Genomic DNA, 22,622 nt, shown 5'->3' with positions numbered 1-22,622 from the left:
GTTTACATTCTTTTTTCTTCATATTTGAGTTATGGGATGTGTTAGGCAGGTTTGTTACAGGTTGGTTGTGTTCGGGAGCCTAGTGTTGCTGCCCAGAATTTTGGACCTTCGCTCGAGCGAGGAGTTGGTCGCTCGAGCGAGAATGGGGTTCGTGTTTGGTGGGTCGAGCCAGAGTGGCTCGCTCGAGCGAGCGGTTGCACCTGGTTCTGGACCTGAGAGCTGTCTTTCTTGGCTCGAGCGAGCTTCCTTCGCTCGAGCGGTCTGGGTTTTTATTCGCTCGATCGAGAACTTCTTGGCTCGAGCGAGAGTTTTCTGTGTCTGGTCGCTCGAGCGACCAAGTCTTCGCTCGAGCGAGAGTGTTTTATATCAGCGGACAGTAGCGTTTTAAACATCACTTTTTCACTTATTTTCTTTGAGCAAAACCTAAATCCGAGCCTCTCTCTCTCTACACTTATATTCTCTCTAAGATTTGATCTCCCTAGAGTGTGAATCTAGCCTAGGGCCTTTGTTAAAAAGATAGAGGGTGTTGAGAGCTTCGATTTAATCTGAAAAAGTTTGGATTTGGAGCAAGTTGATCTTCGAGTCTTCATCTCCTTTTTGGCTAAAACTTCAAGGTAGGGATATCCTACTCCTCTCTATGGATTTTGTCTTTAAATTTTGGTATTTTGAGATGTTGGGCTTGGTTTGGTAATTTTGTGAAAGTTTGGGGCTTTTGTGTAATTTTACAAAAGTTGGGGTGTCACGACCCGAACCCGCCCCCATGGGTTAAGGACGTAACCGGCCAGTAATCCTAAGATTACCTACGGCCTCAAACCAAAACAGACTTAACACATCAGAGTAAAGGGGCCAAAAAGGAAGCAAAATTTAAAACTTTGTCCATAGAGCTGTGCTTACATGGCACATCAAAACAAACCATACATATGCACGTTAATAACTCACAACAGAAACATAGCGACATAGGTTCTGTACAGACAGGATCATCCAAAACTAAGTCAACCCATAAAAACTATAAGCAGACATATACAAAACTTCGCCAACCTGACAAAATGTAAATACATAACAAAAGGGTGAAGACGGGTCTCGTGCATGAGACACAAGGGCTGACTCTCTCAAAACCTTAGTTGTTCCATACAGACTTCACTGAGACTGGGTCTGGACTTCTCTTGGCTCACCTACAAACACATGAATGAGCGTGAGCGATAGCCTAGTGAATAATATCAAATCAAATACAGAAGTTACATAACAATGTAGAACAACATGTTCCAAACGGCCTTAGGCCCAATTCATATTTCCATTTAATAGATATATAACTATACGAGATTCAAATCAAGTGACTGTAGTTCCAAACATTCTGGCCTTTGGCCCATTCAGATTTCCATTCATGTCAAAACGGCCTTCGGCCCGTTCATTTACGTCAAAACGGCCTTCGGCCCATTCATTTCTATCAAAACGACCTTCGGTCCATTCATTTACATCAAAACGGCCTTCGGCCCATACATTTATGTCAAAACGGCCTTCGGCCCACTCATTTCTATCAAATCGACCTTCGGTCCATTCATTTCTGTCAAAACGGCCTTCGGCCCACTCATTCATGTCAAAACGACCTTCGGTCCACTCATTCCTATCAGAACGACCTTCGGTCCATACATTTCTGTCAAAACGGCCTTCGGCCCACTCATTCATGTCAAAACGACCTTCGGTCCACTCGTTTCTATCAGAACGACCTTTGGTCCATTTATGTTCATCAAAACGACCTTTGGTCCATTTATGTTTATCAGAACGACCTTTGGTCCATTTATGTTTATCAAAACGACCTTGGGTCTATTTATGTTTATTCATATCAGACTTACGTCCATAATCCCAATTTAGCAATTCATAAAGCGTATAAGGGAATAGACAATTGGACATTCACAAGCATTCAACTATCGATATTACTCACAGCGATCGGCTTGTGGATTCGCCCTGGAGCTTGACCCTACACATTCCATGAACACAAAAGGGTCATTAACCATTCAATCCGTTCCTTAATTCACATACTCCTCTTTAGGCTTTATTCTTATCCTATCAACTCATTTACAATGCTTAACATATGCCTAAGAGTGCTTATAAGTGAAAGAGAACGGGAAACGAAACACAGAACGCATGAACAAAATTTCAGAAAACAGGGTACCCGCTCGAGCGTGTACTTACCCGCTCGAGCGGACCCTTAAGGCCTGCAAAAGTACTGGTTGCATGAAAAATGCGCTCGAGCGTGGAATAGAGCGCTAGAGCTGAAGGCCTGTCTACAAAACTCCACGCTCGAGCGTGAGGTTTCCCGCTCGAGCGGACATCAAAATTCTAGGTTTCCCAGATCGTGTTCTTGAGCTCCAAATCGGTTTTCCAGCTACATTACTTGCATGCAATGGCTCAAATTACACATTTACACATGCTAACATGCTACTAATACAGAATTACAACATCAGGAAGCTCAATTTCATGATTTATCTACATGCATGTCCCATAATATCTCAAACCCATCATCAACATGCTCAAATTCAAACATTCAAGACTTATACTCCCATGATTTGTACATGCATGTGGGAGATGCTCATCATTCTCAACTTAGATAACACAAATGGTGATCAAAACATGAGTTTCCTTTAACATTTCACATGGACTACACACATTTGTGCTCAAACATGCAATTTCAAAGTAATTTCTTACATGCATGCACATATTAAGCTTCAATTCAACAATTCCAACACAATTTCATTTCAATCTTATTCTTGATCACCAAATTAGCTTGAACACACAAAATTACGGACTATAATCCAAGAATTACTCACCTAGAAGCTTTGATCTTCTAAGCTCTAGTCAATTCTTGAGCTAAATCCCCAAAATTTCCAAGCTTTAAGCCAAATTGCACAATTTCTCTCCCTTTCTCTCACTAAGGCCGGCCCTCACTCTCTCACAATTGAATCCCTCATATTCTTGAGTTCATAAGAGTTAAAGGGGAGTGTAATGCTATCATACAATAAGCCCCACTAACAAATATTTATATATAAAATAATGGGGTACTTAATTTATCAATTTAATTAGTTTAAATTGACCAGAATCAATTTTCAATTAAATTTCACCGTAGGCTCTAAAAATTATGCCAATCACAATGGCGTAATCAATTTCGGGTTCTGTGGCCGATAAGGCCCTCAATTAAATTTCCAAAGCTGATTATTCAAACAGATATTCCTACGGTGAACAAATAAAACTTCAAACCACATATTTTCACATAGTGGAACACAAAATCATATCAAAATACATAATCACATCATGTTAAGGACCAATTAACATATTACGGAACAGGGGTATTACATGGGGTTTTATTCATAATAAACCTAGATACATGTTTGGCATGGAGAAATGAATTGATGCTAAATCATTGATGAAAATGGGACCTAAGGGTTGAAATGGTAATTATGGAAAATGGCCTAATTACATTGTTTAATTAATTGGGATAATTAATTGGGAGAAATGAGGAAATGAAATGTTGATTGAATATCCATTTGTGCATTTATTTTCTGTTTAGAAATAACTGCTTTGGGCTATCGGTGGAGGATAGTCGTGATTGTTGTAGACAATGCATGATGATTAGGCAAACTGAAACTAATCAATGAAATGTGTCATGAAACTTGACGGTTGATAGAATACATTAACTGTATGTATTGGGTGATTGTATATAGAACCATTGTGTTTGTATACGTTATGTGTAGAGGAGGAGATAGGGGATGTACTCCGCGGTTTAGGGGAAGATAGGGGATGTACCTCTAAACCGGATAGTGTTGGGAGAAGATAGGGGATGAACTCCGTAGATGCAGCTCATATGCTTGTCTAGAGAAGTGAAGATAGAGCTTATATGCTTATCATTGTGAAGTGTGGATATAGCTTATATGCTTATCTGTGGATATTGTGGTTATACATATCTGTGTAGAATGTGGATATAGCTCATATGCTTATCTGTGAATGTGGATATTGTTTTTATACATATCTGTTGAAATGATGATAGAGCTAGCATGCTTATCTGTTGAAAAAGGGAAAATGAAAGGTAACTTGGACTCGTAAGTTGTATGACATAAATGTGTAATTTATGTGAATGTATCTGTGTTAGCCATCTATCAATTGCTAATCTTTTAGTCATTGTTCATGGTTGGTTTAGTGTATTTCTACTGGGCTGTGGCTCACCCTATATGGGAATATCATTTTCAGGTGCAGGAAGCATGCCACCTCCAAGGACATAGCTTGGGAGGCTAGAGGCGGACATACTTTTGTCGCTTAACTTTTGATGTATTACATGTAACTTCAAGCCAAGGGCTTAATGTGTAAACGAGTTAGTACTCTTTTGTTGTAACCAAGTGTTAACTTGGAAAGCTGTAAGCCCGTAGGGCATTTTGTTATGATGTTAACATGTAGTACTTATGTAATGGAACTCTAAGGAATAAAGGAATGTGGTTAGTTTATATGTAAATGCATGTCTTATCAGATGGGTTTAATGTTGTTTTTTGAGGGCGTTACAAAACCTTCTTGGATACAGTTTAAATCAGCACTGGTATCAATTAATGCAATGATTTCTATTTCAAAATCATTAATAATGAAGTTAACTTTTGAATGCCATTTTTGAATATGAATTTGAGTGATTAAATTAAGACGATTATTTTCCTGAGATCGATTATCAAAGATGACTTTATCAGGATCGGTTTCAGAACCAGATCCAGATTCAAATTCAGTGGTAGCTTTAGAAGAGGATTTTTTACTATTTCTAAATCCATCGCGGCTTTTATTAATTTTAAGTACAGAAATATTTTCTGCTAAAGATTTATCTTTTTCTTTTATTTCTTTGAGAGTTAATTTAATATTATTGATTTCAATTTTTAAATCTTGTAAAGTGACTTCTTTATATTTTTCTTTTTTAAATCTTTCTAAACTTTTATTAAGACTAATTATAGGTTTATCATGTTTAGGTTTGCTATCTTTATTAATAAGTAAAGATTTTAGTTTATCAGTATATTGTTGTTTAAGTTCAGAATTTTCTAATTTAGCAATTAGTTCAATAAGAGTAGTTTCTTCTTGTTGTGATTTGGAAAGGACAGTAATTTGTTTATTTTTGCAACAAGTATCATTACATCCTAATTCAATATTATTAGCAGAAATGTCACTGGGAGTATGGTAATTTGAACTATTGTCAATAGGAGTAGATTCATCATATGATTGATTAGATTGGATAGGAGAATTATCTAATTTAAATATATCAAATATTTGTGTTTGATTTTCTTCACTAATTTGTAATTGATTAAGTTTTTCTTTGACTTTACATTTATTTGAATAATGACATTTTCTACCACAGGTAATATGTTTAGTAGATTTAGATTTAAGATTAGATTTCTTATAATATTTCTTTTTGGGTTTAGTATAAAATCTATCAGTTGATTTAGAGAGTGAACACTTATTTTTATATTTATTGGAATATTTGTAGGTAGACTTATGTTTAGTATGTTTGCGTCGGGAAGGTGCAACAGGAGGCAAACCGTATTGTTCACAGAAATTACCTAATTCATATTTAGTTTTGTGATTATCTTTAGCAGCTTTTTGACCAAGTTTTAAATCAATACACATTTTTAATCCTTCTTTTTGAATAGTATTGATTATGTCACCATAAGTTAAATCATCATATTCAATAACACCAGTGGATTGACTAAGGACATTTCGAATCTTATGGGCAAAAAGACTAGGTAACCCATTAATAAATTTTTCTTTCCAAAATGATTTATTACAATCATCTCTAAGCATGACTCTAGAGGTAAATACATCTTTATACCATCGAAAATCGCTAAGAGTTAGGCAAGTTAGATTAATAAGTTGATCATGGATTCGTGAGTAGATGTTAGTTGGTGTTCCAATGAAATGTTTGACTATGGTGTAGATTAATGTATTAATACCATCAGGAATACTAGATCCTATATCATCATCAATAATAGGGAAACCATTATCATTCATTTGAACAGAATATTGGATAGATTCACGTTGTTCATAAGTGAGCTATTTATCCAACCAAAATTTAAGCATTCTAGTAAATCCATTAGTAATTAAGATGTTAATTTCAGGTTGAGTATATTCAGGGTAATTAGTTAAATAACTATTTGCAATCATAGAGAGATGATTTAATTTAGTAAGGATTTGATGTTCACTAAGACCATCGATGTTCCATTCATATAATTTTTTGGCAGAAACAGAAAATTGATTATTAACATTAGTTTCTTCGAATTGTAAATCAGGAGGTGTAGGTTGATTATACCAATTTTTGGTAGTTGTAGTTGGAGTAACTTTAGATTTATGAGTAATTCGGTTAAGATTAGTATCTTGGAATTGTCGAGTTAGTTGATTAATTTCATCATTAGATGTTTCCGATTCACTATTAGTTATATCATTGAATGGTTGTTGGGTTAATACTTCGATTTCTTTAGTATCTTTAGTCGAAGAGGACGTTGCTAATTTACTGAATATTTTTTCAATAGATTCAACAGTAGTATTATCCTGAGTAGTGAGACTTAATCGTTTCCTAGAATTAGGAAGGTTAATTAACGGTTTGTCTAAGGATTTACTAGTAGATGTGTGACTAGTTGAATAATCAGCAAAGGTTGTTTCAATTTTATCTAATTGTTTACCAATAGTTTTTAAACGTTGATTTGTATAATTATTTTGTTCAATTACTTTTTTAACCTCAGTCTTGACATCAGTTGATTCATCACCAGGTAGCTTAAAGGGAGAAGCAGGAACAGGAGTACCTTTATGATCAATAATGATATTTTCTAAAGGAGGATGACTAGTAGTTACAGATGTATTAGTGGATGTTTTCCATTTAGTTTTTGTAACTACATTAATCTTTTGATAATAATTTTCTAAGTAATCAAAGAAAGTAATTTCAGTATTTATTTCAGTCATAAATTTATACCATTTGCAGGGAATTTTAGTTTGTTGTTTATCATCATATTGTTTATAATAGGCATGTCATTTGAATTTATTTGCTTTAGATTTATATTCAGCATGTAGTTTAGTCAAATCAGGAGTAAAAGGTTTACTAAGTGTGAACAGTTGAGGATTAACAAGAGGAACGACTTCAAAATCAGTTTGAGTAAGTGAATTATGGGTTCAGTATCTTCTTCATAAATGGGTTTGCTAATTTGAGCAGTAGAGGAATTATCAATGCCTTTTAATTTAGTATGAGTATTAGAAGATTGACCAAGATTAATATGACTATTTTTGCGAAACAAAGGTGTAGCAAATATTTCATCTTCATCAGTTTCAATAGTTGGGATACTAGAGGTACTATGTCTAGAAGATTGACTTTTGATTCGATTGAATTTAATATGAACAGATCCATCGGTGAATTGTTGAATTTCTTTAAGGTCATCGTGATGTGTATGTGGACTAAGATTATAATTTTCATTAGTGGTTTTCCATTCATCCGGTAAAGTAATATCTTTCCAACTAAGCATATCGGGGGTAGTAATATTAGCCTCATTAGTACTACTTTGGATAAGTAAGGTTTTATCTTTTGGACTTTTATGTAAAGCTTGAACATTTAAATTTGTTTTCATAACTTTGTAATGAACACGATAAGTTAAAGCAAGATTGTGAACTTTTTCAATCATATTAACAGCTGAACCAAATATTTGAATATTGAGAGTTAAAGCTTTTAATATATGAGGATCACATAAACTAAGAGTGAAATCAGGAAAACAATTAAAATGAATTGGTCCTTTGTGAAGGCCAGATTCCATCATTCCCATAATACTATCGTTAAAATCAATAAATCGAGCATCTCGTAAACAAACAAGAGCAGATGAATTTTTACCTTGTTGAGTTAATGGTTTGATTCCAACTTGAATTAATCTTAGGTGAATAAAGTTATAACCAGTGGCTAAATAATGCCTAATAGTTTCAGCAAAGAATAATTGACATGTTTCTCTAAATTTAGTTAAAGCATACACTTGTTCAAGGGTTTTAACATGAAGGTTAACTTTGAAAGATGATTGTAAGAATGTGGTTTTATAAATTTCTTTAATTGGTATTTTTGGGATATTCCAACTTAAATCAATTTGATCATTGTTCTGTAATTCAATTTCTTCCTCATTAATTACTAATTCCGTATTTGGAATAGGAGCTAAGATTGTAGAGGATGATCTAGAGCTAACTGAAGAGTTACTTCTGAATAATCGATTCATTGTTTAATTCTGTTAATGGGATTCAATTTCTTAAATTCTATTATTACTTATCATGTTTTCACATACCATGTATATCACCATCTAGGGATCTATATAAATATGCTGTAATTATATCCATTAAACACATATCTAAATTTTCTATAATTACTAAGCTAATAAAAAATTTGAATGTAATTGCATCCATTACGGGTGAATATGTTTCCTCATAGTCAAAACCAGGTCTCTGCGAGAAACCTTGTGCAACAAGTGTGTGCTTTATATCTTACAATTTCATTTTGCTTATTGCATTTTCGAACAAACATCCATTTATATCCCACAGGCTGTATCCCTTTAGGGGTTTAGACTACAGGTCTAAATTCTTCACGTTTTGTAAGTGAGTTTAGCGCTGCTTGTATTGCTTCTTTTCACATTGGTCAATCACTTCTCTATCGACATTCCTCAATAGTTCGTGGTTCAATGTCATCATCACTTTTGACAATGTTTTCAGCATTACTTTTGGTAATGTCAAGAGCAACTTTGAATGAAAATATGTTGTCAACAATAGTTTGATTTCTATCCCATATATCTCATGTACTGATATAATGTATTAAGATCTCATTATTTTCAGGTGCCTTTTCCACTTCAAGGGACAACTCTTCACGAGGTTCCACTTCAAGGGATAACCCTTCTGGAGATTCCACTTTAGGGGATAACTCTTTAGGAGATTCCTGGAGGTTCTGCTTTAGGAGATTTATAAGTAGGAGTTTTAAATAGATTTATAATAGTCTATTTTGTGGGTCTAGCCTCTTCAAGAGTGCTAGATATAGTCTCTTCTGGAACATCTCTTCAGGATGTAGATATAGCCTTTTCAAAAGCACTAGATATGGTCTTTTCAAGAGTACCAATTGTCTTCTTCTTTCAAGAAACTTTGTCTTTTGCACTGACAGGTCTACCACACTTCTGGCGTGACTTCGACACATTTACAGCTATACTGGCAGATTGTCCTTCAAGAACATCAATTCTTCATAGAGCATTAACAGTTAGAATATAAGATTTTATTATGTTTTTAGTGTTGGTAAAGGCATTCGGTAATTGATTTGCTTAAACTTAACAAATAAATAAACCTTTGAACTTCTAGTTCACATTAATTAGTACGAAGATCAAGATAAGATAACATTGAATTATTTCAAGTGATTTCACGTCGAGTTTCAAGCTGCAATTTTTCTCCCCTTGATGATAGGAAGACCATTTCATCAAAATGACAATCCACAAAGCATGCTCTAAATCCATCACATATTAAGGGTTCAAGATATCTAATAATGGATGGAGAATCAACACTAACATAAACTTCAAATTTACATTAAGGACCCATTTTATTGTGCTAAAAGAGTGCAATAGAAACATATACAGCATAACCAAATATTCTAAATAAATAACATTTGATAGGTGATCAAATACAAATTATAATGGTGAGTACTCATGTATACAGTTGGGCTACATAACCCCATGTTGAAATAGATAATTATTTTTCATAATCAAAGGTTGAGCCATCAACTGAAATTATTTAATTAAATTTTAAACTACACTATTTTGAGTATGAACATGAGCAGTAGGATACTTGATATTAATACTAATAGGTATGCAATAATCATTAAAAGTTGCATTACGAATGAGACTATCTAGTTAATGTATTTATCAAAATCATGAAATAACGAATAATCCATATTGATATGAATGGGATAGTCTAACAATTAATATTCCCAATGAATAGGTAGAGCATAGATAATCACTTAATTGATAATCACTTGGTAAAAGAATCTTTTGATTCTTTAATGGATGTCCCTTTTGAATTTTCAATAATTCAATGGATCATTATAGATCCCGAATGCTCAGGACAATCATGCCCTAACATGAAAGCTTTTTGGATTATAACACTTTTGGTGCATTAAGTTGGAGCAATTCTAGTTTGTCTCAACATTTGATTCAATTGCTTTCATTGTCGTATAAGACAACCCATATAATTATCTAGAAACTTTTCAAGACCAGCTTCTGGCTAAGTAATATATAAATATTCTTCTTTACCTTTATTTATAGCCAATACGACACATATCTTTAAAACTTAACAGATGTCTTATGGATCCGGTAGAATATATTTTACCATTATCAAATTTTGTTTCGTTTGACAATTAAAATATTGGCTCTTCCAAAGCTTTCAATCAAGTTTGCAGAACTTGGGATTTTACACTAGCTTTTGTCATCATCAAATATTTTTCATTACAAAGAATTGTGGGTGTCTTTATACTGTCTACTAAATATAGCATTGAGACTTGTAACCCAAAAGGCAAACATTCCAAGTGAAAAAGATTTCAATAGTAAAATACTATTGATGAATAGTATTTTTTGAGAAAATTTCCAAAAAGAATGCACAATGATGAATAGTGAATTATCCGGTAAAATTTGTCAAAAGATGAATATTGATTATTTATGCACAGTGATCACTCTCTTTTCTAGCATATTTGTTTGCCATGCAATATGCAATATGAATACATGCATACATATATGCATCACTCTTGGGAAGTTCTATTATGTAAATTTTTTCCTTTTTCTTGTGATATTTTAAGATTATTCCACTTCAGGTCAAATGGCATGATATTTTTGCATACATATATGCATCACTCTTGGGAAGTTCTATTATGTAAATTTTTTCCTTTTTCTTGTGATATTTTAGGATTATTCCACTTCAGGTCAAATGGCATGATATTTTTGCTCAAATGTTTCTGAATATATCCTTACGAATTCTGTATTTTACCTCAGCCATGTCCAAAACCATGACTTCTCATTCGTCCACGACCATGAAATGCAACCCCATTCATTTCAGGGAATGAAGCATGCCAGTAAGGCGGGTTGATGATTTTTCAATAAAAGTTGCTTAGTTTGTTTAGCCACAAGAAAGCATGAAATCAGTTCAAAGTACTTTTTAGATCAACACTCTTTATATTGCTACCACAGGAGCATATTATCAGCGTGAAAATTTCAACACATATTCTGGGCTCGTTTGGAAAGGGAGGGTTTGGGCTTTTTTGACTAAAATAGTCACAAAAAAATAAAATAGGCTTTTTAACCCAATAAGACAAAACATCACATCCAACCTATAATCATTACATTCTTTCTCTCACAAAAAATTCAAAAGCCCTTCCCAAACGAGGCTAAAAAAGCCAAAAAGTCAAAAAGCTAACCCACTTCCCAAATGAACCCTCTATAGATTGTACTCAGTAATTGATTCATAATTTTGTAACTTCAGGTGCAATAAATTATAGGGAGCTTTTTGAGAAGATTACGATCTTCTAATACTCGTATTTCTCCTTCAAATTATTCCATGAAATAAGTGAATCTCGTATTACTCCTTCAAATTATTCCACAAAATAAGTGAATATGTTACCATGAGGTACTCAGTTTTAATTCTTCTTGGAGATAGTGGCGAATGAATATCGTTGCATTTGCGCAAATTTAGTAGGGATGCTTCATTTTCATTTTTAATGGTATCTTCAAGACCCATTGCCTCAAGGTGGATCTCAACATCAAGGATCTAAGATAAATAATTTTTTTTTTGAATAACAAGAGCTATGAATTCTAATATTTGAAAATTCGACATATTAATGCACTCAACACAACAATAATAACATATTTAGTATTACGTGAATATATTAAGAAAAATGTAGAAATATAGAATTAGCTTTATCATGAATCGCTCTTATAAAATATTTATTCAGAATTTATTTATATTTACCTCAACCACTATGTAGAATGACCACACCAACTTTATTTGTACGTGATTCAACTTTTCCTTCTTAGCCGATCAGAATCTCATACTGATAATGTGTTATAATAATATATATGAAAAAAAAAACAAGAGATATTGAAAAAAAGAAATAAGTATCTCTTCTTATTGCAGAAGTACAAGTTTCATTCAGCAACATGCTTTGCTTTTATAAGCAAACATAGCTGACTATACAAGCCGTCAAATATAATATATTATATCATGCAATAAAAATCAACTTTTCACTTACAATTTTGAGCCAAAAGGCCCACACCTACAATCAAAAAAGGACAAGCCGCTGGGATTGGATATGATGTCAAGAAATATGATATGGTCCTAATACCAGAGCTAGCCCTTCAAAGTGGACATTTTTCTTCACATTCACACTTGCTGCTGGTGTACCCAATTTAGTTTTAGTGCTGACAATCGCAAATCACAGATTTCATCTCATTTACGGAACTCCCAACAATGTCGGCAAAACACATCAAACACCTTTTTCTGTCTTTTTAGATCACAAGATTTCTTAGAATTGAGAGTGTGTTAAGGATAAGATGTATATCTCAATTATTCCAAGAGAATCCCCTCATATCCCAGAAGAGAACAAAATTTGTTTGAAGAAAATAGCCCACACATGATGTTGCCGACCAACCAAACCCCACAAAAGAAACGGATGGTGCTAACCAACACACCCAAAAAGAGATTTTATATAGTTCGACACAAACTTACTTATGTTTAGAGTTGAAAGAGAAATCCACAATATATGGTAAAGAGAGTACAAACTTCAGACAAAACACACCTCACAAATGACACAAACCTACCTCCGTTTCAAGTTGAGAGAAATCCACCATATACAGTAGAGAGTACAAACTGAGACACTCAAAACTCCACCAATGCCCTAGTCCGAAATAATTCCAATTTCCTTGAGGGTAATTAAGCCTCAAAGCCACACTTGGTTCCCTGCTTCACACACAATATCCCGGGTATGTTTTCGTCTCTCCCACACCTCTATAAACCTTCTCAATCTCACTCTTAAACTCATGTGAATTTCAAACTCCACAACTTAATCCAAAAAATAAAAAATAAAAAAATAACCAATAATTATAGAGATCTCGCAGAATGCAAAGCACCCAACATCGTTGGTGTTGAGTTGGTGCTCCTGCTTTAGGGCACAAAGGATATAAATTGGGGTGTTCGGGTAAATACCAGCACTACTGGCTCCAAAGAAGGCACTCACCTCAATTGAAAAAATTTAATTTCATCCGTCTAACACCACTCTATTGAGGGTATCTACAATATGTTTCTGTAACAAAAATAACTCTGTACAATAATAATTTAACAAAATTATTGAGAAAGAAGAATGTTTCTATCCTATTTTACAAGATCTGATGTTTGGGCAATTCCATGACTTGCGTCACTAAACAGCCCATATGCCTCAAACTTATACCTCATCTATTAGTCATCCTAACGCAAAATTTGAAGTAAAATCTACCTGGCCAAAGGACTCCATGCCACATGCACAAAGGATCACTTTCCATGCAAAGCTCATTTCAGTGCCAGATCTCCAAAAAAATGGACAGTCGATTCTACAGCAAGCCTGCATCAATGTTTCACACAGCAGCAACAGCAGCTCGAAGATTAGCAAGCATTGCCCAATATGGCAAGCTATCTCTGAATCCTCTCCTCTCATCATCATCAAGTATGGCATGTCAAGGCCACTTCTTACTGCGTACAACTTCAACCGAGACTTTCACCCCATGTACAAGACACCAATGCAGATCAGATATTAGTTACACTGCCATAACTTCAACACCCAACTCTCCCCTTGGCCAATGATGGTGAGAATTGATTGAAGCAGCAGGCATCCATTCTACTGCAGAATCAAAGCAATAGGAGCACATATTGTCCAACAAGTGTGTAGCTTTTTTTAACTTCAATGATTTGTGCCTCAATGATCTCAAGCCTCAAATGATCTTTCAATGGGACTGCACATACTGAACCAAATCACCTACTCAAAATAGATGCAGCAATTTTAGTTCAGAATGCAACGCTATGAAACATTCTCATTCTCCTGATCAACAGTATCTCGACTATCCTTCTTAATTTCCTCAATGCGTTTCAACAAGTCCTCGTATACTTTCAAGGAGTCTGCAGTGAACTTCTCCATGGCCTCAAAAATACGTTGCAGACTCAGCTGTAGACTACCAGTTTTGCTAGTGTCGCTCTGATACACATGCCCACTCACGGGAAGACCATTATTGCCAGAAGAGACCAGAATTATCGTTTTATCCAATGCCTGAATCTCCTTCTGTATCTTTTGGCCCTGCCTGTCCAAGATCTTAACTTTCTTCTCCGTATCCTTGTTCGCCATCATCTTCTGGCGCATCAACAACTTATCCCGCTCCCAGAGCTGAAGCACGCTTGTGGCAAAATCTCGCATAGAATCGACCACTTCTTTCTCAGAAATTCCCTCCAATGCTTGTGACCACTGATTACAGATCACAAAAACAGGAGGCGCACCTATTCTACTGGGAGAGAAGGGAGCAACTCCATCATCTGTTTCTTCAGGTTCATATATTAGACATTTCAGAAGCCAGTTATTCAGTGCTTTGACATAACCCTTCTGGGCACCAACCCAACAAGAGAATCTTAATGTCCAACTAAGAAGTTCGTGTTCAAGCTGCGATGTGGCTTCAAAATGCGCATCACTGAAGTGTTTGAGGGATGTAACGGCATCTAATCGTCTAGCTTGTACAATAGCTTGGCATTGACTACGATGGCATTCAAGCATGGATTTCCACATTCTGGTTAACCTATTAATCGACAAAATCCACATACTCAACCTTCAAAATAAGATAGCATAAACAAATAAAAGAACCTAAGCATAAAGGACAACATGGCCTTTATAGATCCCACGATGATGTACTAGTTTGAAGTGTCAAATAAGGAAGATGAAACAGAAAATAGTAATAATAACCTATACATATATATAATTAAAAAAATGCAATTGCAGAGTGATCAAACAGCTCTTTCTCCTAGTCAACTCAACCCTCCCCATCCCTACAACCTTTTCTCCAACAACGAAAAGAGAAGGATCACTCCTCAACTTACTGAAGTTGATTGTGGAGTATATATACAGATACATAAATATGACTGCCAGGCACCATAAAAACAGGGAAAGCAAAAAAGAAAATGACTAAAACGAAGATGCAATATATACTCATGAAAAGCGGGTTGCGTTAAAACAAAGACCTTCCTTGCAAACATCCAATCAACAAAAGCAAGTAATCAAGAAACTGGCCCGGGCGAGGGGGTTGGAAGTAAATGGACTAAATAAAATAAACTTCACAAACTAGTGCTAACCTAATTACCCATAATCATACATATCCCAAGTATTTGAAGTGCCCCAAGAAAGAAATACACCAAATTATGAAGACATAATTCAGTCATAACCGAAATCACGTATAAGATTTTTATAATTCTTCACAAGACCAAAATAAGCCACATCCAAAGATATTGAGTTCATTTCTTCAAGAAATTCACACATATACAAGTTGAACCCAAATAACTTGTTATTAAACAACTTAAGAAAAAATCCCAAGTTGCTGTTTACCGACATCCATTGCTGCCAATGCAATTATATGATTGCCTGCAAACCATACAATTTCAAATTAGCTGCCAGTCATCCCCAAGGTGACTAGCAGTCGTAAAAGGGAAATTGTTGATAACACTGATTCTATGGTCAGATAATGTGTTCCCCCTTCATCTATCAAATGCAAACTGATAAAAGTAGAACATTTGGCAATTTCTTCCTCCATAGCATATCCATCTAAAACCAATATTTTCTCAGTCAAGGCTCCCAAAAACATATCACATTACAATTTCCACTTATAACTAGCTTTAGTAATTCCACTTGTCAACCAAAAAAAAAAAAAACTCTAGCATTTGCTGCCATTAATCCACGAGGAACTTCTAATCTCTGACATAATAACATAACATCTAGGAAAATATATACTGCGACTAGTTAATTGAATAGAATTATACAAGTCACAGTATAAATACATTTAAGAAATATTTGAAAAGTTTGCAAGTATTAATATAATTGCAAGTATTTAGAGCAGAGAAAATGCATTTAAAACAAGAGAGTGCTGTTAGGCTTAGAAAGATGAAAAATAAGGGTAAGTCTCAATTTGACGAAGATACCGAGCATCTAAGATGTATTTCGGGAAACACGTGAGAAATTTGGAAAGACATGAAATGTTGTGCAAAAATTTATGCTTGATAATCTTGTTACTAAATAAATTGTCTCCCACTTGTGGTCACAAGAATGTAAAATTTATAATCTAATTACAAAGAGTAAAGCAGGATACTTCTAAAAAAATATTGACTACGCAACACGACGATCATGTAGCATGAACTGACACAGGTTCCTCAAACAATTGTCTTCACTAGAGGCTACAGACGTTTAGTTATTTGTGTCACCCAAAAAAAAATATATATTTTGCAGCATAGAGATCAACAGTTCAACCTCACCCTTATAAACCTCACCGGAAAGTGTAACAGAGAGTATTATGACCTTAAGAACGGATATAAAGTGCCGCGGCATGCCTTTCTTGGATAGCTGCCAAGACATTTCTAACGCCTATTACGCCCTCCAACCAGAGACATATAATTCTTGTTCGCTCGCAGACCAATGCTACTGAAGCCGATCCCAGTACCTTGGCAAGCTAGAAGGATGCGATCACAAGAGAATTTACAGCTTGCTCTGGATGAAGAGGACTTGATAGCAGAGAGAAACAACATTATCTTCCGCATCTTTTATATTCTTATTGTTTTTCCTCTATTTTACTTCTTTCTTTTTTTTTCCTTCTTCTTTGCTTATAGTTCTACCACAAAGTAGACAAAGAATCATTGATTCATTCTTTCAAGAACAGTAGTCAAGACCGACCATAAATGGAGATGCCTCCACTTGATTGGGACAAAAGACTTAATTTAGTTTGGTTTGGTTTTGTAGTCAAGTTTTAGAAATAAGTTCCCAGCTTCCCCACAGCTAACTTTTTCTGAACAAAATAATTCTCTGAAATCAGAGAGGAATAACACATACATGTAACAACACAAACCAGTAAAAGACTCTGAAGCAAGCATGAGAATTTTATTTGTTGACAACTTTATTGGGCAAATTTCACTTTACCCCTATGGTTTGGGTCATATTCGGTTTAAAGTTTGGAAATGACCATACAACCTCCACGTGGTTTGTGGACTGAAATGCACCGTTAAACATTCCGTCAAACTTAACAGAAAGTGTTCACGAAGTAGACATAAGGGGTTATATGCTCATTTTCAAACTTCAATGCGGTAAATTGCACATGGAATAAAGCAAAAGGGGTTAAAGTGCACATTGCCTTCCAAACAAATGAAGAAAATATGTGGTTCACACACTAAGTAACTTATATATAGGGATTATTTAGTCTTTTTCATTAAATCGTTAACGGACTTAATGGTGCACTTCAGTCCACAAACCACGTGGGGATTATGTGGTCATTTCCAAACATTAGAAGGGTAAACTGCACATGACCCAAATCACAAGGGAGTAAAGTGAAGTTTGCCCAACTTTTATATATATATATATCAAATGAAAAGGGCATGGCCATTTTTGTGCTAACAAGTACTTCCTAAAGAGAAAATTAGAGGGGTCATCTGAATTACAAATTCTGGTGATTCAAACCATAGTTGTCAAATCGTGAATCATAAAGATTCGGTCACTTTTCTAAATTACTTAGAAAAATATATCTACACACTTAGAGATTCACATCAACTACGAATTGTCTTTATTAAGTATAGAAAAATACTATATAAATAGAGACTATTAGAATAAGTCTGAATCGTTTTTTGTGTTGTTTCTATGAGATTTATATGTTTGAGAAATTTCTATCTTAGTTGGGAACAAGTTTCTTTCTTGACGGAAGCAAGTTTCTTATTTGGGAGCATGGAATCGTGTTTCTTAGTAAGAAATGCCACTCAAGTAGAAAGTTCCTGCTACTAAGTGAAAGACAGTTATTCACGTCCCAAAGAACCAAACAAAAGCCAAAAAAACCACAAAACAAAATCAAACAAATGGTAATGCTCACAACTCTATCCACCAATGCTCAAAACACCATTCAAGAACCTGATTGTTAAGGTAATATGACACAGAACAAGAAGAATTGCAGAATGCTTGAAAAGAGCTCATACAAAACTGATAAAATCACATACCCTTGAATAAAATCATTCAATTGTGGCCACAACTCTTCATCTCTCAATTTATTTATCTTCACAGAAATCTTATCAACAACTTGAATTGCAATTCTTATTTTTGTGGAAAGATTCCTGACAAGTGTTCTTGTCACATCAACTTTGTGAGCCTCAGCACCTCTTTCATCTAAACGCTTTAGCTTACGGGACTTCCTATCATGGAGTACCCTCATTTTCTCCTCAACCTGAAAAGCAAGAAAAATCATTTAACAAAGATGCAAGGGAAGCAAGAATGATGAACGAGGCATATTTACAAGCTTCCACCTCCACGTGTTCAGGACATCACATTTTGCTGCATAAATATGGCTATGGTTATCCACATATACTGTTACTCTAGGGACAATCCTTGTTTTGGCTGCATTAGTGTGGATATACACATGTATTTAGGCCATTAATGTATGGCAGGTCCTGCCAAAGCAGGGTGTGGGGAGGAGTGGACGAGACACAAACCTAACAACTGGGATTTTGCATTGTTTGCATAGATTGTCATTTTTGGCATTACCATATATGTGTCTCCACATGAGTAGAAAGAGTGTATATAAGCATACTTAGTTGGAGTAAATCTCTTTATCCTTGACTAAAAAAATTGCATATCAAAACCCTTGAGAACATGGATTGTGATTTTTTCCCCAACAATCAAACAAATCAATGACCTATAAATACGGAATTGACATGTATCGGTGTCTTAAAATCGGCAAACAAGAAAAGAGAAGGAAAAAAAAATTAAATTAAATAAATTTAAGGTAGGTCAATAGTCACACCTTAACCTAGGTTAATAGTCATGCCTTAACTTAGAGGGGGGGAAAAATTTAACCATGAGAACATGGAATGTGAATTTCTTTTTTTGCAACAATTAGGAAAATGTATGACCTATAAATATGGAATCAACATCTAATGCCTCAAATGAAGGCTAACAGACATCTACATACAATATGTAAACATTATTCTATAAAAAGGTTGTACACATTGTATGAGGCGCCCACTTCTAGTAGGGTTTGGCAAAGGTTAATTCTAATGTAAAGTACACTTTTTGAGCTTTCACTGTACTACAGTAAAAGCTGTAGTACGTTGTGTATGTTTTAAACAAAAAATTGAGTAATATGAAACATCAGCACTTCAAAAGTTAAGTCTTACGAGTACTGGATACATATCCAGTATATGTGTATCAATACAATTACAAGCATACTGAGTATGTGAAATAAGTATATGGTACTTTTAAAAAAATTAAATGTTGGTACAGTATGGGGGTACGTATTGGGTACTTTTGTGGGTATGTTAGAGCATAAATGCAATTTTTTATAAAATATAGGGGTACTTGAATAACGCATTGTGCCTATTTTTAAAAACTCGCAAAAAAAAAAAAAAAAAAAAAAAAAAAAAAAAGAAGAAGAAGAAGAAGAAGAAAGGCGTACATTTGCAAATATCACAAATTTCTGAGAACACAGGGTTTTGTTTAGTTTCGCAGATGGAGCAATTGTATCTCCCCCTCGATAATCTTCCTCTATCGATTGACATTAAACTCTACTTTATACCTGACTTAAACTACTTTTTGCATTTGATTTCTAATTGTTTTACATCATGTTATAAAAATTTACCTTTTTAGGGACATACCACAATCTAAAGGTATCTTACTTTTTTCCAGTTATTCCATATCAGTGTACACGTTACATACCTCCATCAACACCCCTACCCATATATGTGCTCCATAGATTTTTGAGTATTAACCAAGTCCAATAAAATCTATAAACACAAGCTAAAAAATTTAATACATGGATGGGAAGAAAGTATATGGCCTTTAGGATGGAATTTTTGTGTCAATTTTTATAATTCAATTTGGACAAATTTATCACTGTCCCTGAAAGGGCCATTTAACATGAGGAAGTCAGTAACAGACATCAACATACCTTAACTTCTTCATATAGTTTCTTCTCCCACAGGTACAGCTTCTGTAAGGTAGAAGAAAGATTTCCAGACCCCATCCCAACATCATCAATTTCCAAGGAAGCAGGGTCAGCCTTCTCAATAGAAGCTGGATCGGCAGTTTTAGAAGAAGAAGCCTGTGATGATACTATCGGTAATGAAGGCGTTGTCATTACATGCAACATCTTGGCAGAAACTGTTTAACAGAGTTCCATAGAGTGGAATGGTAAGTGTTTATGAAAGAAACCCCATCCAAAATAAACACAAATTCATACAAAATGGTTTTAAAAAATGTGTAAAACCATCAATTCAACCACCAAAACAATGATACGTTTGTCCACTAATTTATCACAGATCAACCAAAAACAACACAATTAAAAATTATCAGACAATTGCTCTAGAGAAGAGAAATTGCACAAAATCAAACTACTTGCAAGAACCCTTATTTTTATCTTAAAAGATCAATTACAATTAATTACAGACATGTATGGTTTTTTACCTTGATAGACAGCATTTTTCTTGTAAGGAAATTTTCCAACTTCAAGCATCTTTGCAAGCTCACTCCCCGACTCCGCAGCTCGCTCAAATTGAACCTGAATTTCCATCACGACATCAGAGTCAGCTGTCAAACCACCACCTCGAGCCTTGAAAGTAGCCACATTGCCCCCATCCCCTGAAGTCTCTCCATTATCAACAATTTTGTTGCCCACCATATGCACCTCATACTCCACCGGATCATTCTCAATCATCGGCTTTGTATGGTATACTGAATCCGATCCATTCGCCTTCAAGCCCTCATCTTCCACCACAGCTTTAGCTTGCTTTTTTCCACCACCATCCACAAATTTCGGTTCTGCGTATACTTCCTTCACCACTTCCTGCTGGAAATCCTCATCTTCCAAATCAGGAATCCCCTCCTCCTCTCTCAATTGCTTCAAATCACGAGTTGGCGTGTACGAAGTATAATAATAATTCTCAGAACTCTCAAAAGGGTAAAGGAAATCCCAAGCAGAACTCTTCGGCGGCGACGGTGGAGGAGGAGGCGGTTTCGAAGTTGAGGCCTCGAAATCCTCCGCCGCCGCTCCCAGAGGCGGAGGAGGATACGAAGAAGAACCATACGGCGACGGCGAACCGCCACCATAATTTGAATACCCATAATACGGATAAGAACTAGGGTTTTGATTAGCATACTGATATGGATAGTACGAGGAAGACGCATCACTCATATGCATAGTTTCTGGGCTCATCGGTTTTTGCTCGTAGGACACCGATGGAGTCGCTTTATTCTTCATATAATTCATGTTCATAAACCCACCTCCTCCTTCATACGCACCTCCTCCTGGATACGAATTGATTTGATCATAGGAATGCAGGGGAGAGGAATCGGAATCGCCAGAGTCGTGGTCGTGGTGGAGAGGAGAGCCGGATAACGAATCGTCGAAATCGGAATCGGAGGGTAAGTGAAGATGGCCGGAATCGGAGTTTTGGGGGTCACCTTTTCTTTGGGTGGGAAGATTGAGAAGCGGAGAGGGAGGCGCCGCCGTGGGATTGGCGAGATCTTGAGAGAAGAAGCGGTGTAAGGAGAGACCAACGGCTTTGAGGGAGTGGAGGTAGGCCATGTGAGCTTCAGCGAGGACGTAACGCTGGTGGATGGCTTCGTCTAAGAAGGAACACCGTTCACGGCAGAGAGCCACCGCCGGAAGGTCGTCAAGCTTGGAGCCTGTACAACCCATTATTATTATTAATGAAGATCAGATTAAAGAAGAAGTGAAAAAGAGTGGCGTTAAAGAGTACGTGAGAGTGAAAGAGAGACTACGGAGGAATCAAGAAAGACATGGCCGTGAACATAGGGATGGATGGATGGATGGATTCAGATGAGAAAGAGAGACAAATGAAGGAGAGAGAGAGAGAGAGAAGAACAGAATGGGGAATCTTTGCCAGAGCGGAGTCTGTCGTCGGGTTGTAGCAGAGAGAGAGAGAGGAAGTGCGCATCGTCGGTGTGTTTTGTATGTGTGTATGTATGTATAGCACGAAGGATCCTCTAGAGTGAAATTTCTCTAAAGTTTCCTAGAGTGCTATATTATGTGGTTGAGATTTACTGGCAAGTCACATCAGAAAAATTGATGTGACTTGCCAGTAAATCTCAACCATACAATGTAGCACTCTAGGAAACTTTAGGAAAAAATCACTCTAGAGGATCCTTGCTCGTATGTATAGATATGTGTGTGTAGAGTAGAATAGGAATGTACTTTAACTGTTCATGCCTTTCTTATTTATTTTATTTAGGTAAATCACTTTGATTACTGTGGCTTTGTTTGGGAAGTAGGGTTATTTAGGTAAATCACTTTGATTACTATGGTTTTGTT

General features: G+C 35.6%; 1 protein-coding gene across 1 annotated transcript; it reads right to left on the bottom strand.

Moving 5' to 3' along the window:
• Positions 1-13,283: 13,283 nt before the first annotated feature.
• On the bottom strand, positions 13,284-22,278 carry LOC114280417 (uncharacterized). The gene is made up of 4 exons (XM_028222782.2): positions 20,756-22,278; positions 20,241-20,452; positions 18,298-18,521; positions 13,284-14,858 (listed from the first exon to the last, which is right to left on the bottom strand). The coding sequence occupies exons 1-4, from the start codon at positions 21,987-21,989 to the stop codon at positions 14,096-14,098; spliced, it is 2,433 nt and encodes an 810-aa protein (XP_028078583.2). The 5' UTR covers positions 21,990-22,278; the 3' UTR covers positions 13,284-14,095.
• Positions 22,279-22,622: the final 344 nt, after the last annotated feature.

Source organism: Camellia sinensis, chromosome 5 (genome assembly GCF_055761805.1).
Source record: "Camellia sinensis isolate YWXY chromosome 5, ASM5576180v1, whole genome shotgun sequence".
Taxonomy (NCBI): domain Eukaryota; kingdom Viridiplantae; phylum Streptophyta; class Magnoliopsida; order Ericales; family Theaceae; genus Camellia; species Camellia sinensis.
This window is presented reverse-complemented; position numbering and strand designations above follow the sequence as displayed.

What these genes read in the sequence shown, in the direction of transcription:
- LOC114280417 (XM_028222782.2), bottom strand. Translation starts at nt 21,989, where the DNA reads ATGGGTTGTACAGGCTCCAAGCTTGACGACCTTCCGGCGGTGGCTCTC. An exon ending in GAAAAATGCTGTCTATCAAG is followed by an intron (nt 20,453 to 20,755) that starts GTAAAAAACCAT and finishes TCTGTTAAACAG; the next exon opens with TTTCTGCCAAGATGTTGCAT. An exon ending in AACTATATGAAGAAGTTAAG is followed by an intron (nt 18,522 to 20,240) that starts GTATGTTGATGT and finishes CTTGCTTTTCAG; the next exon opens with GTTGAGGAGAAAATGAGGGT.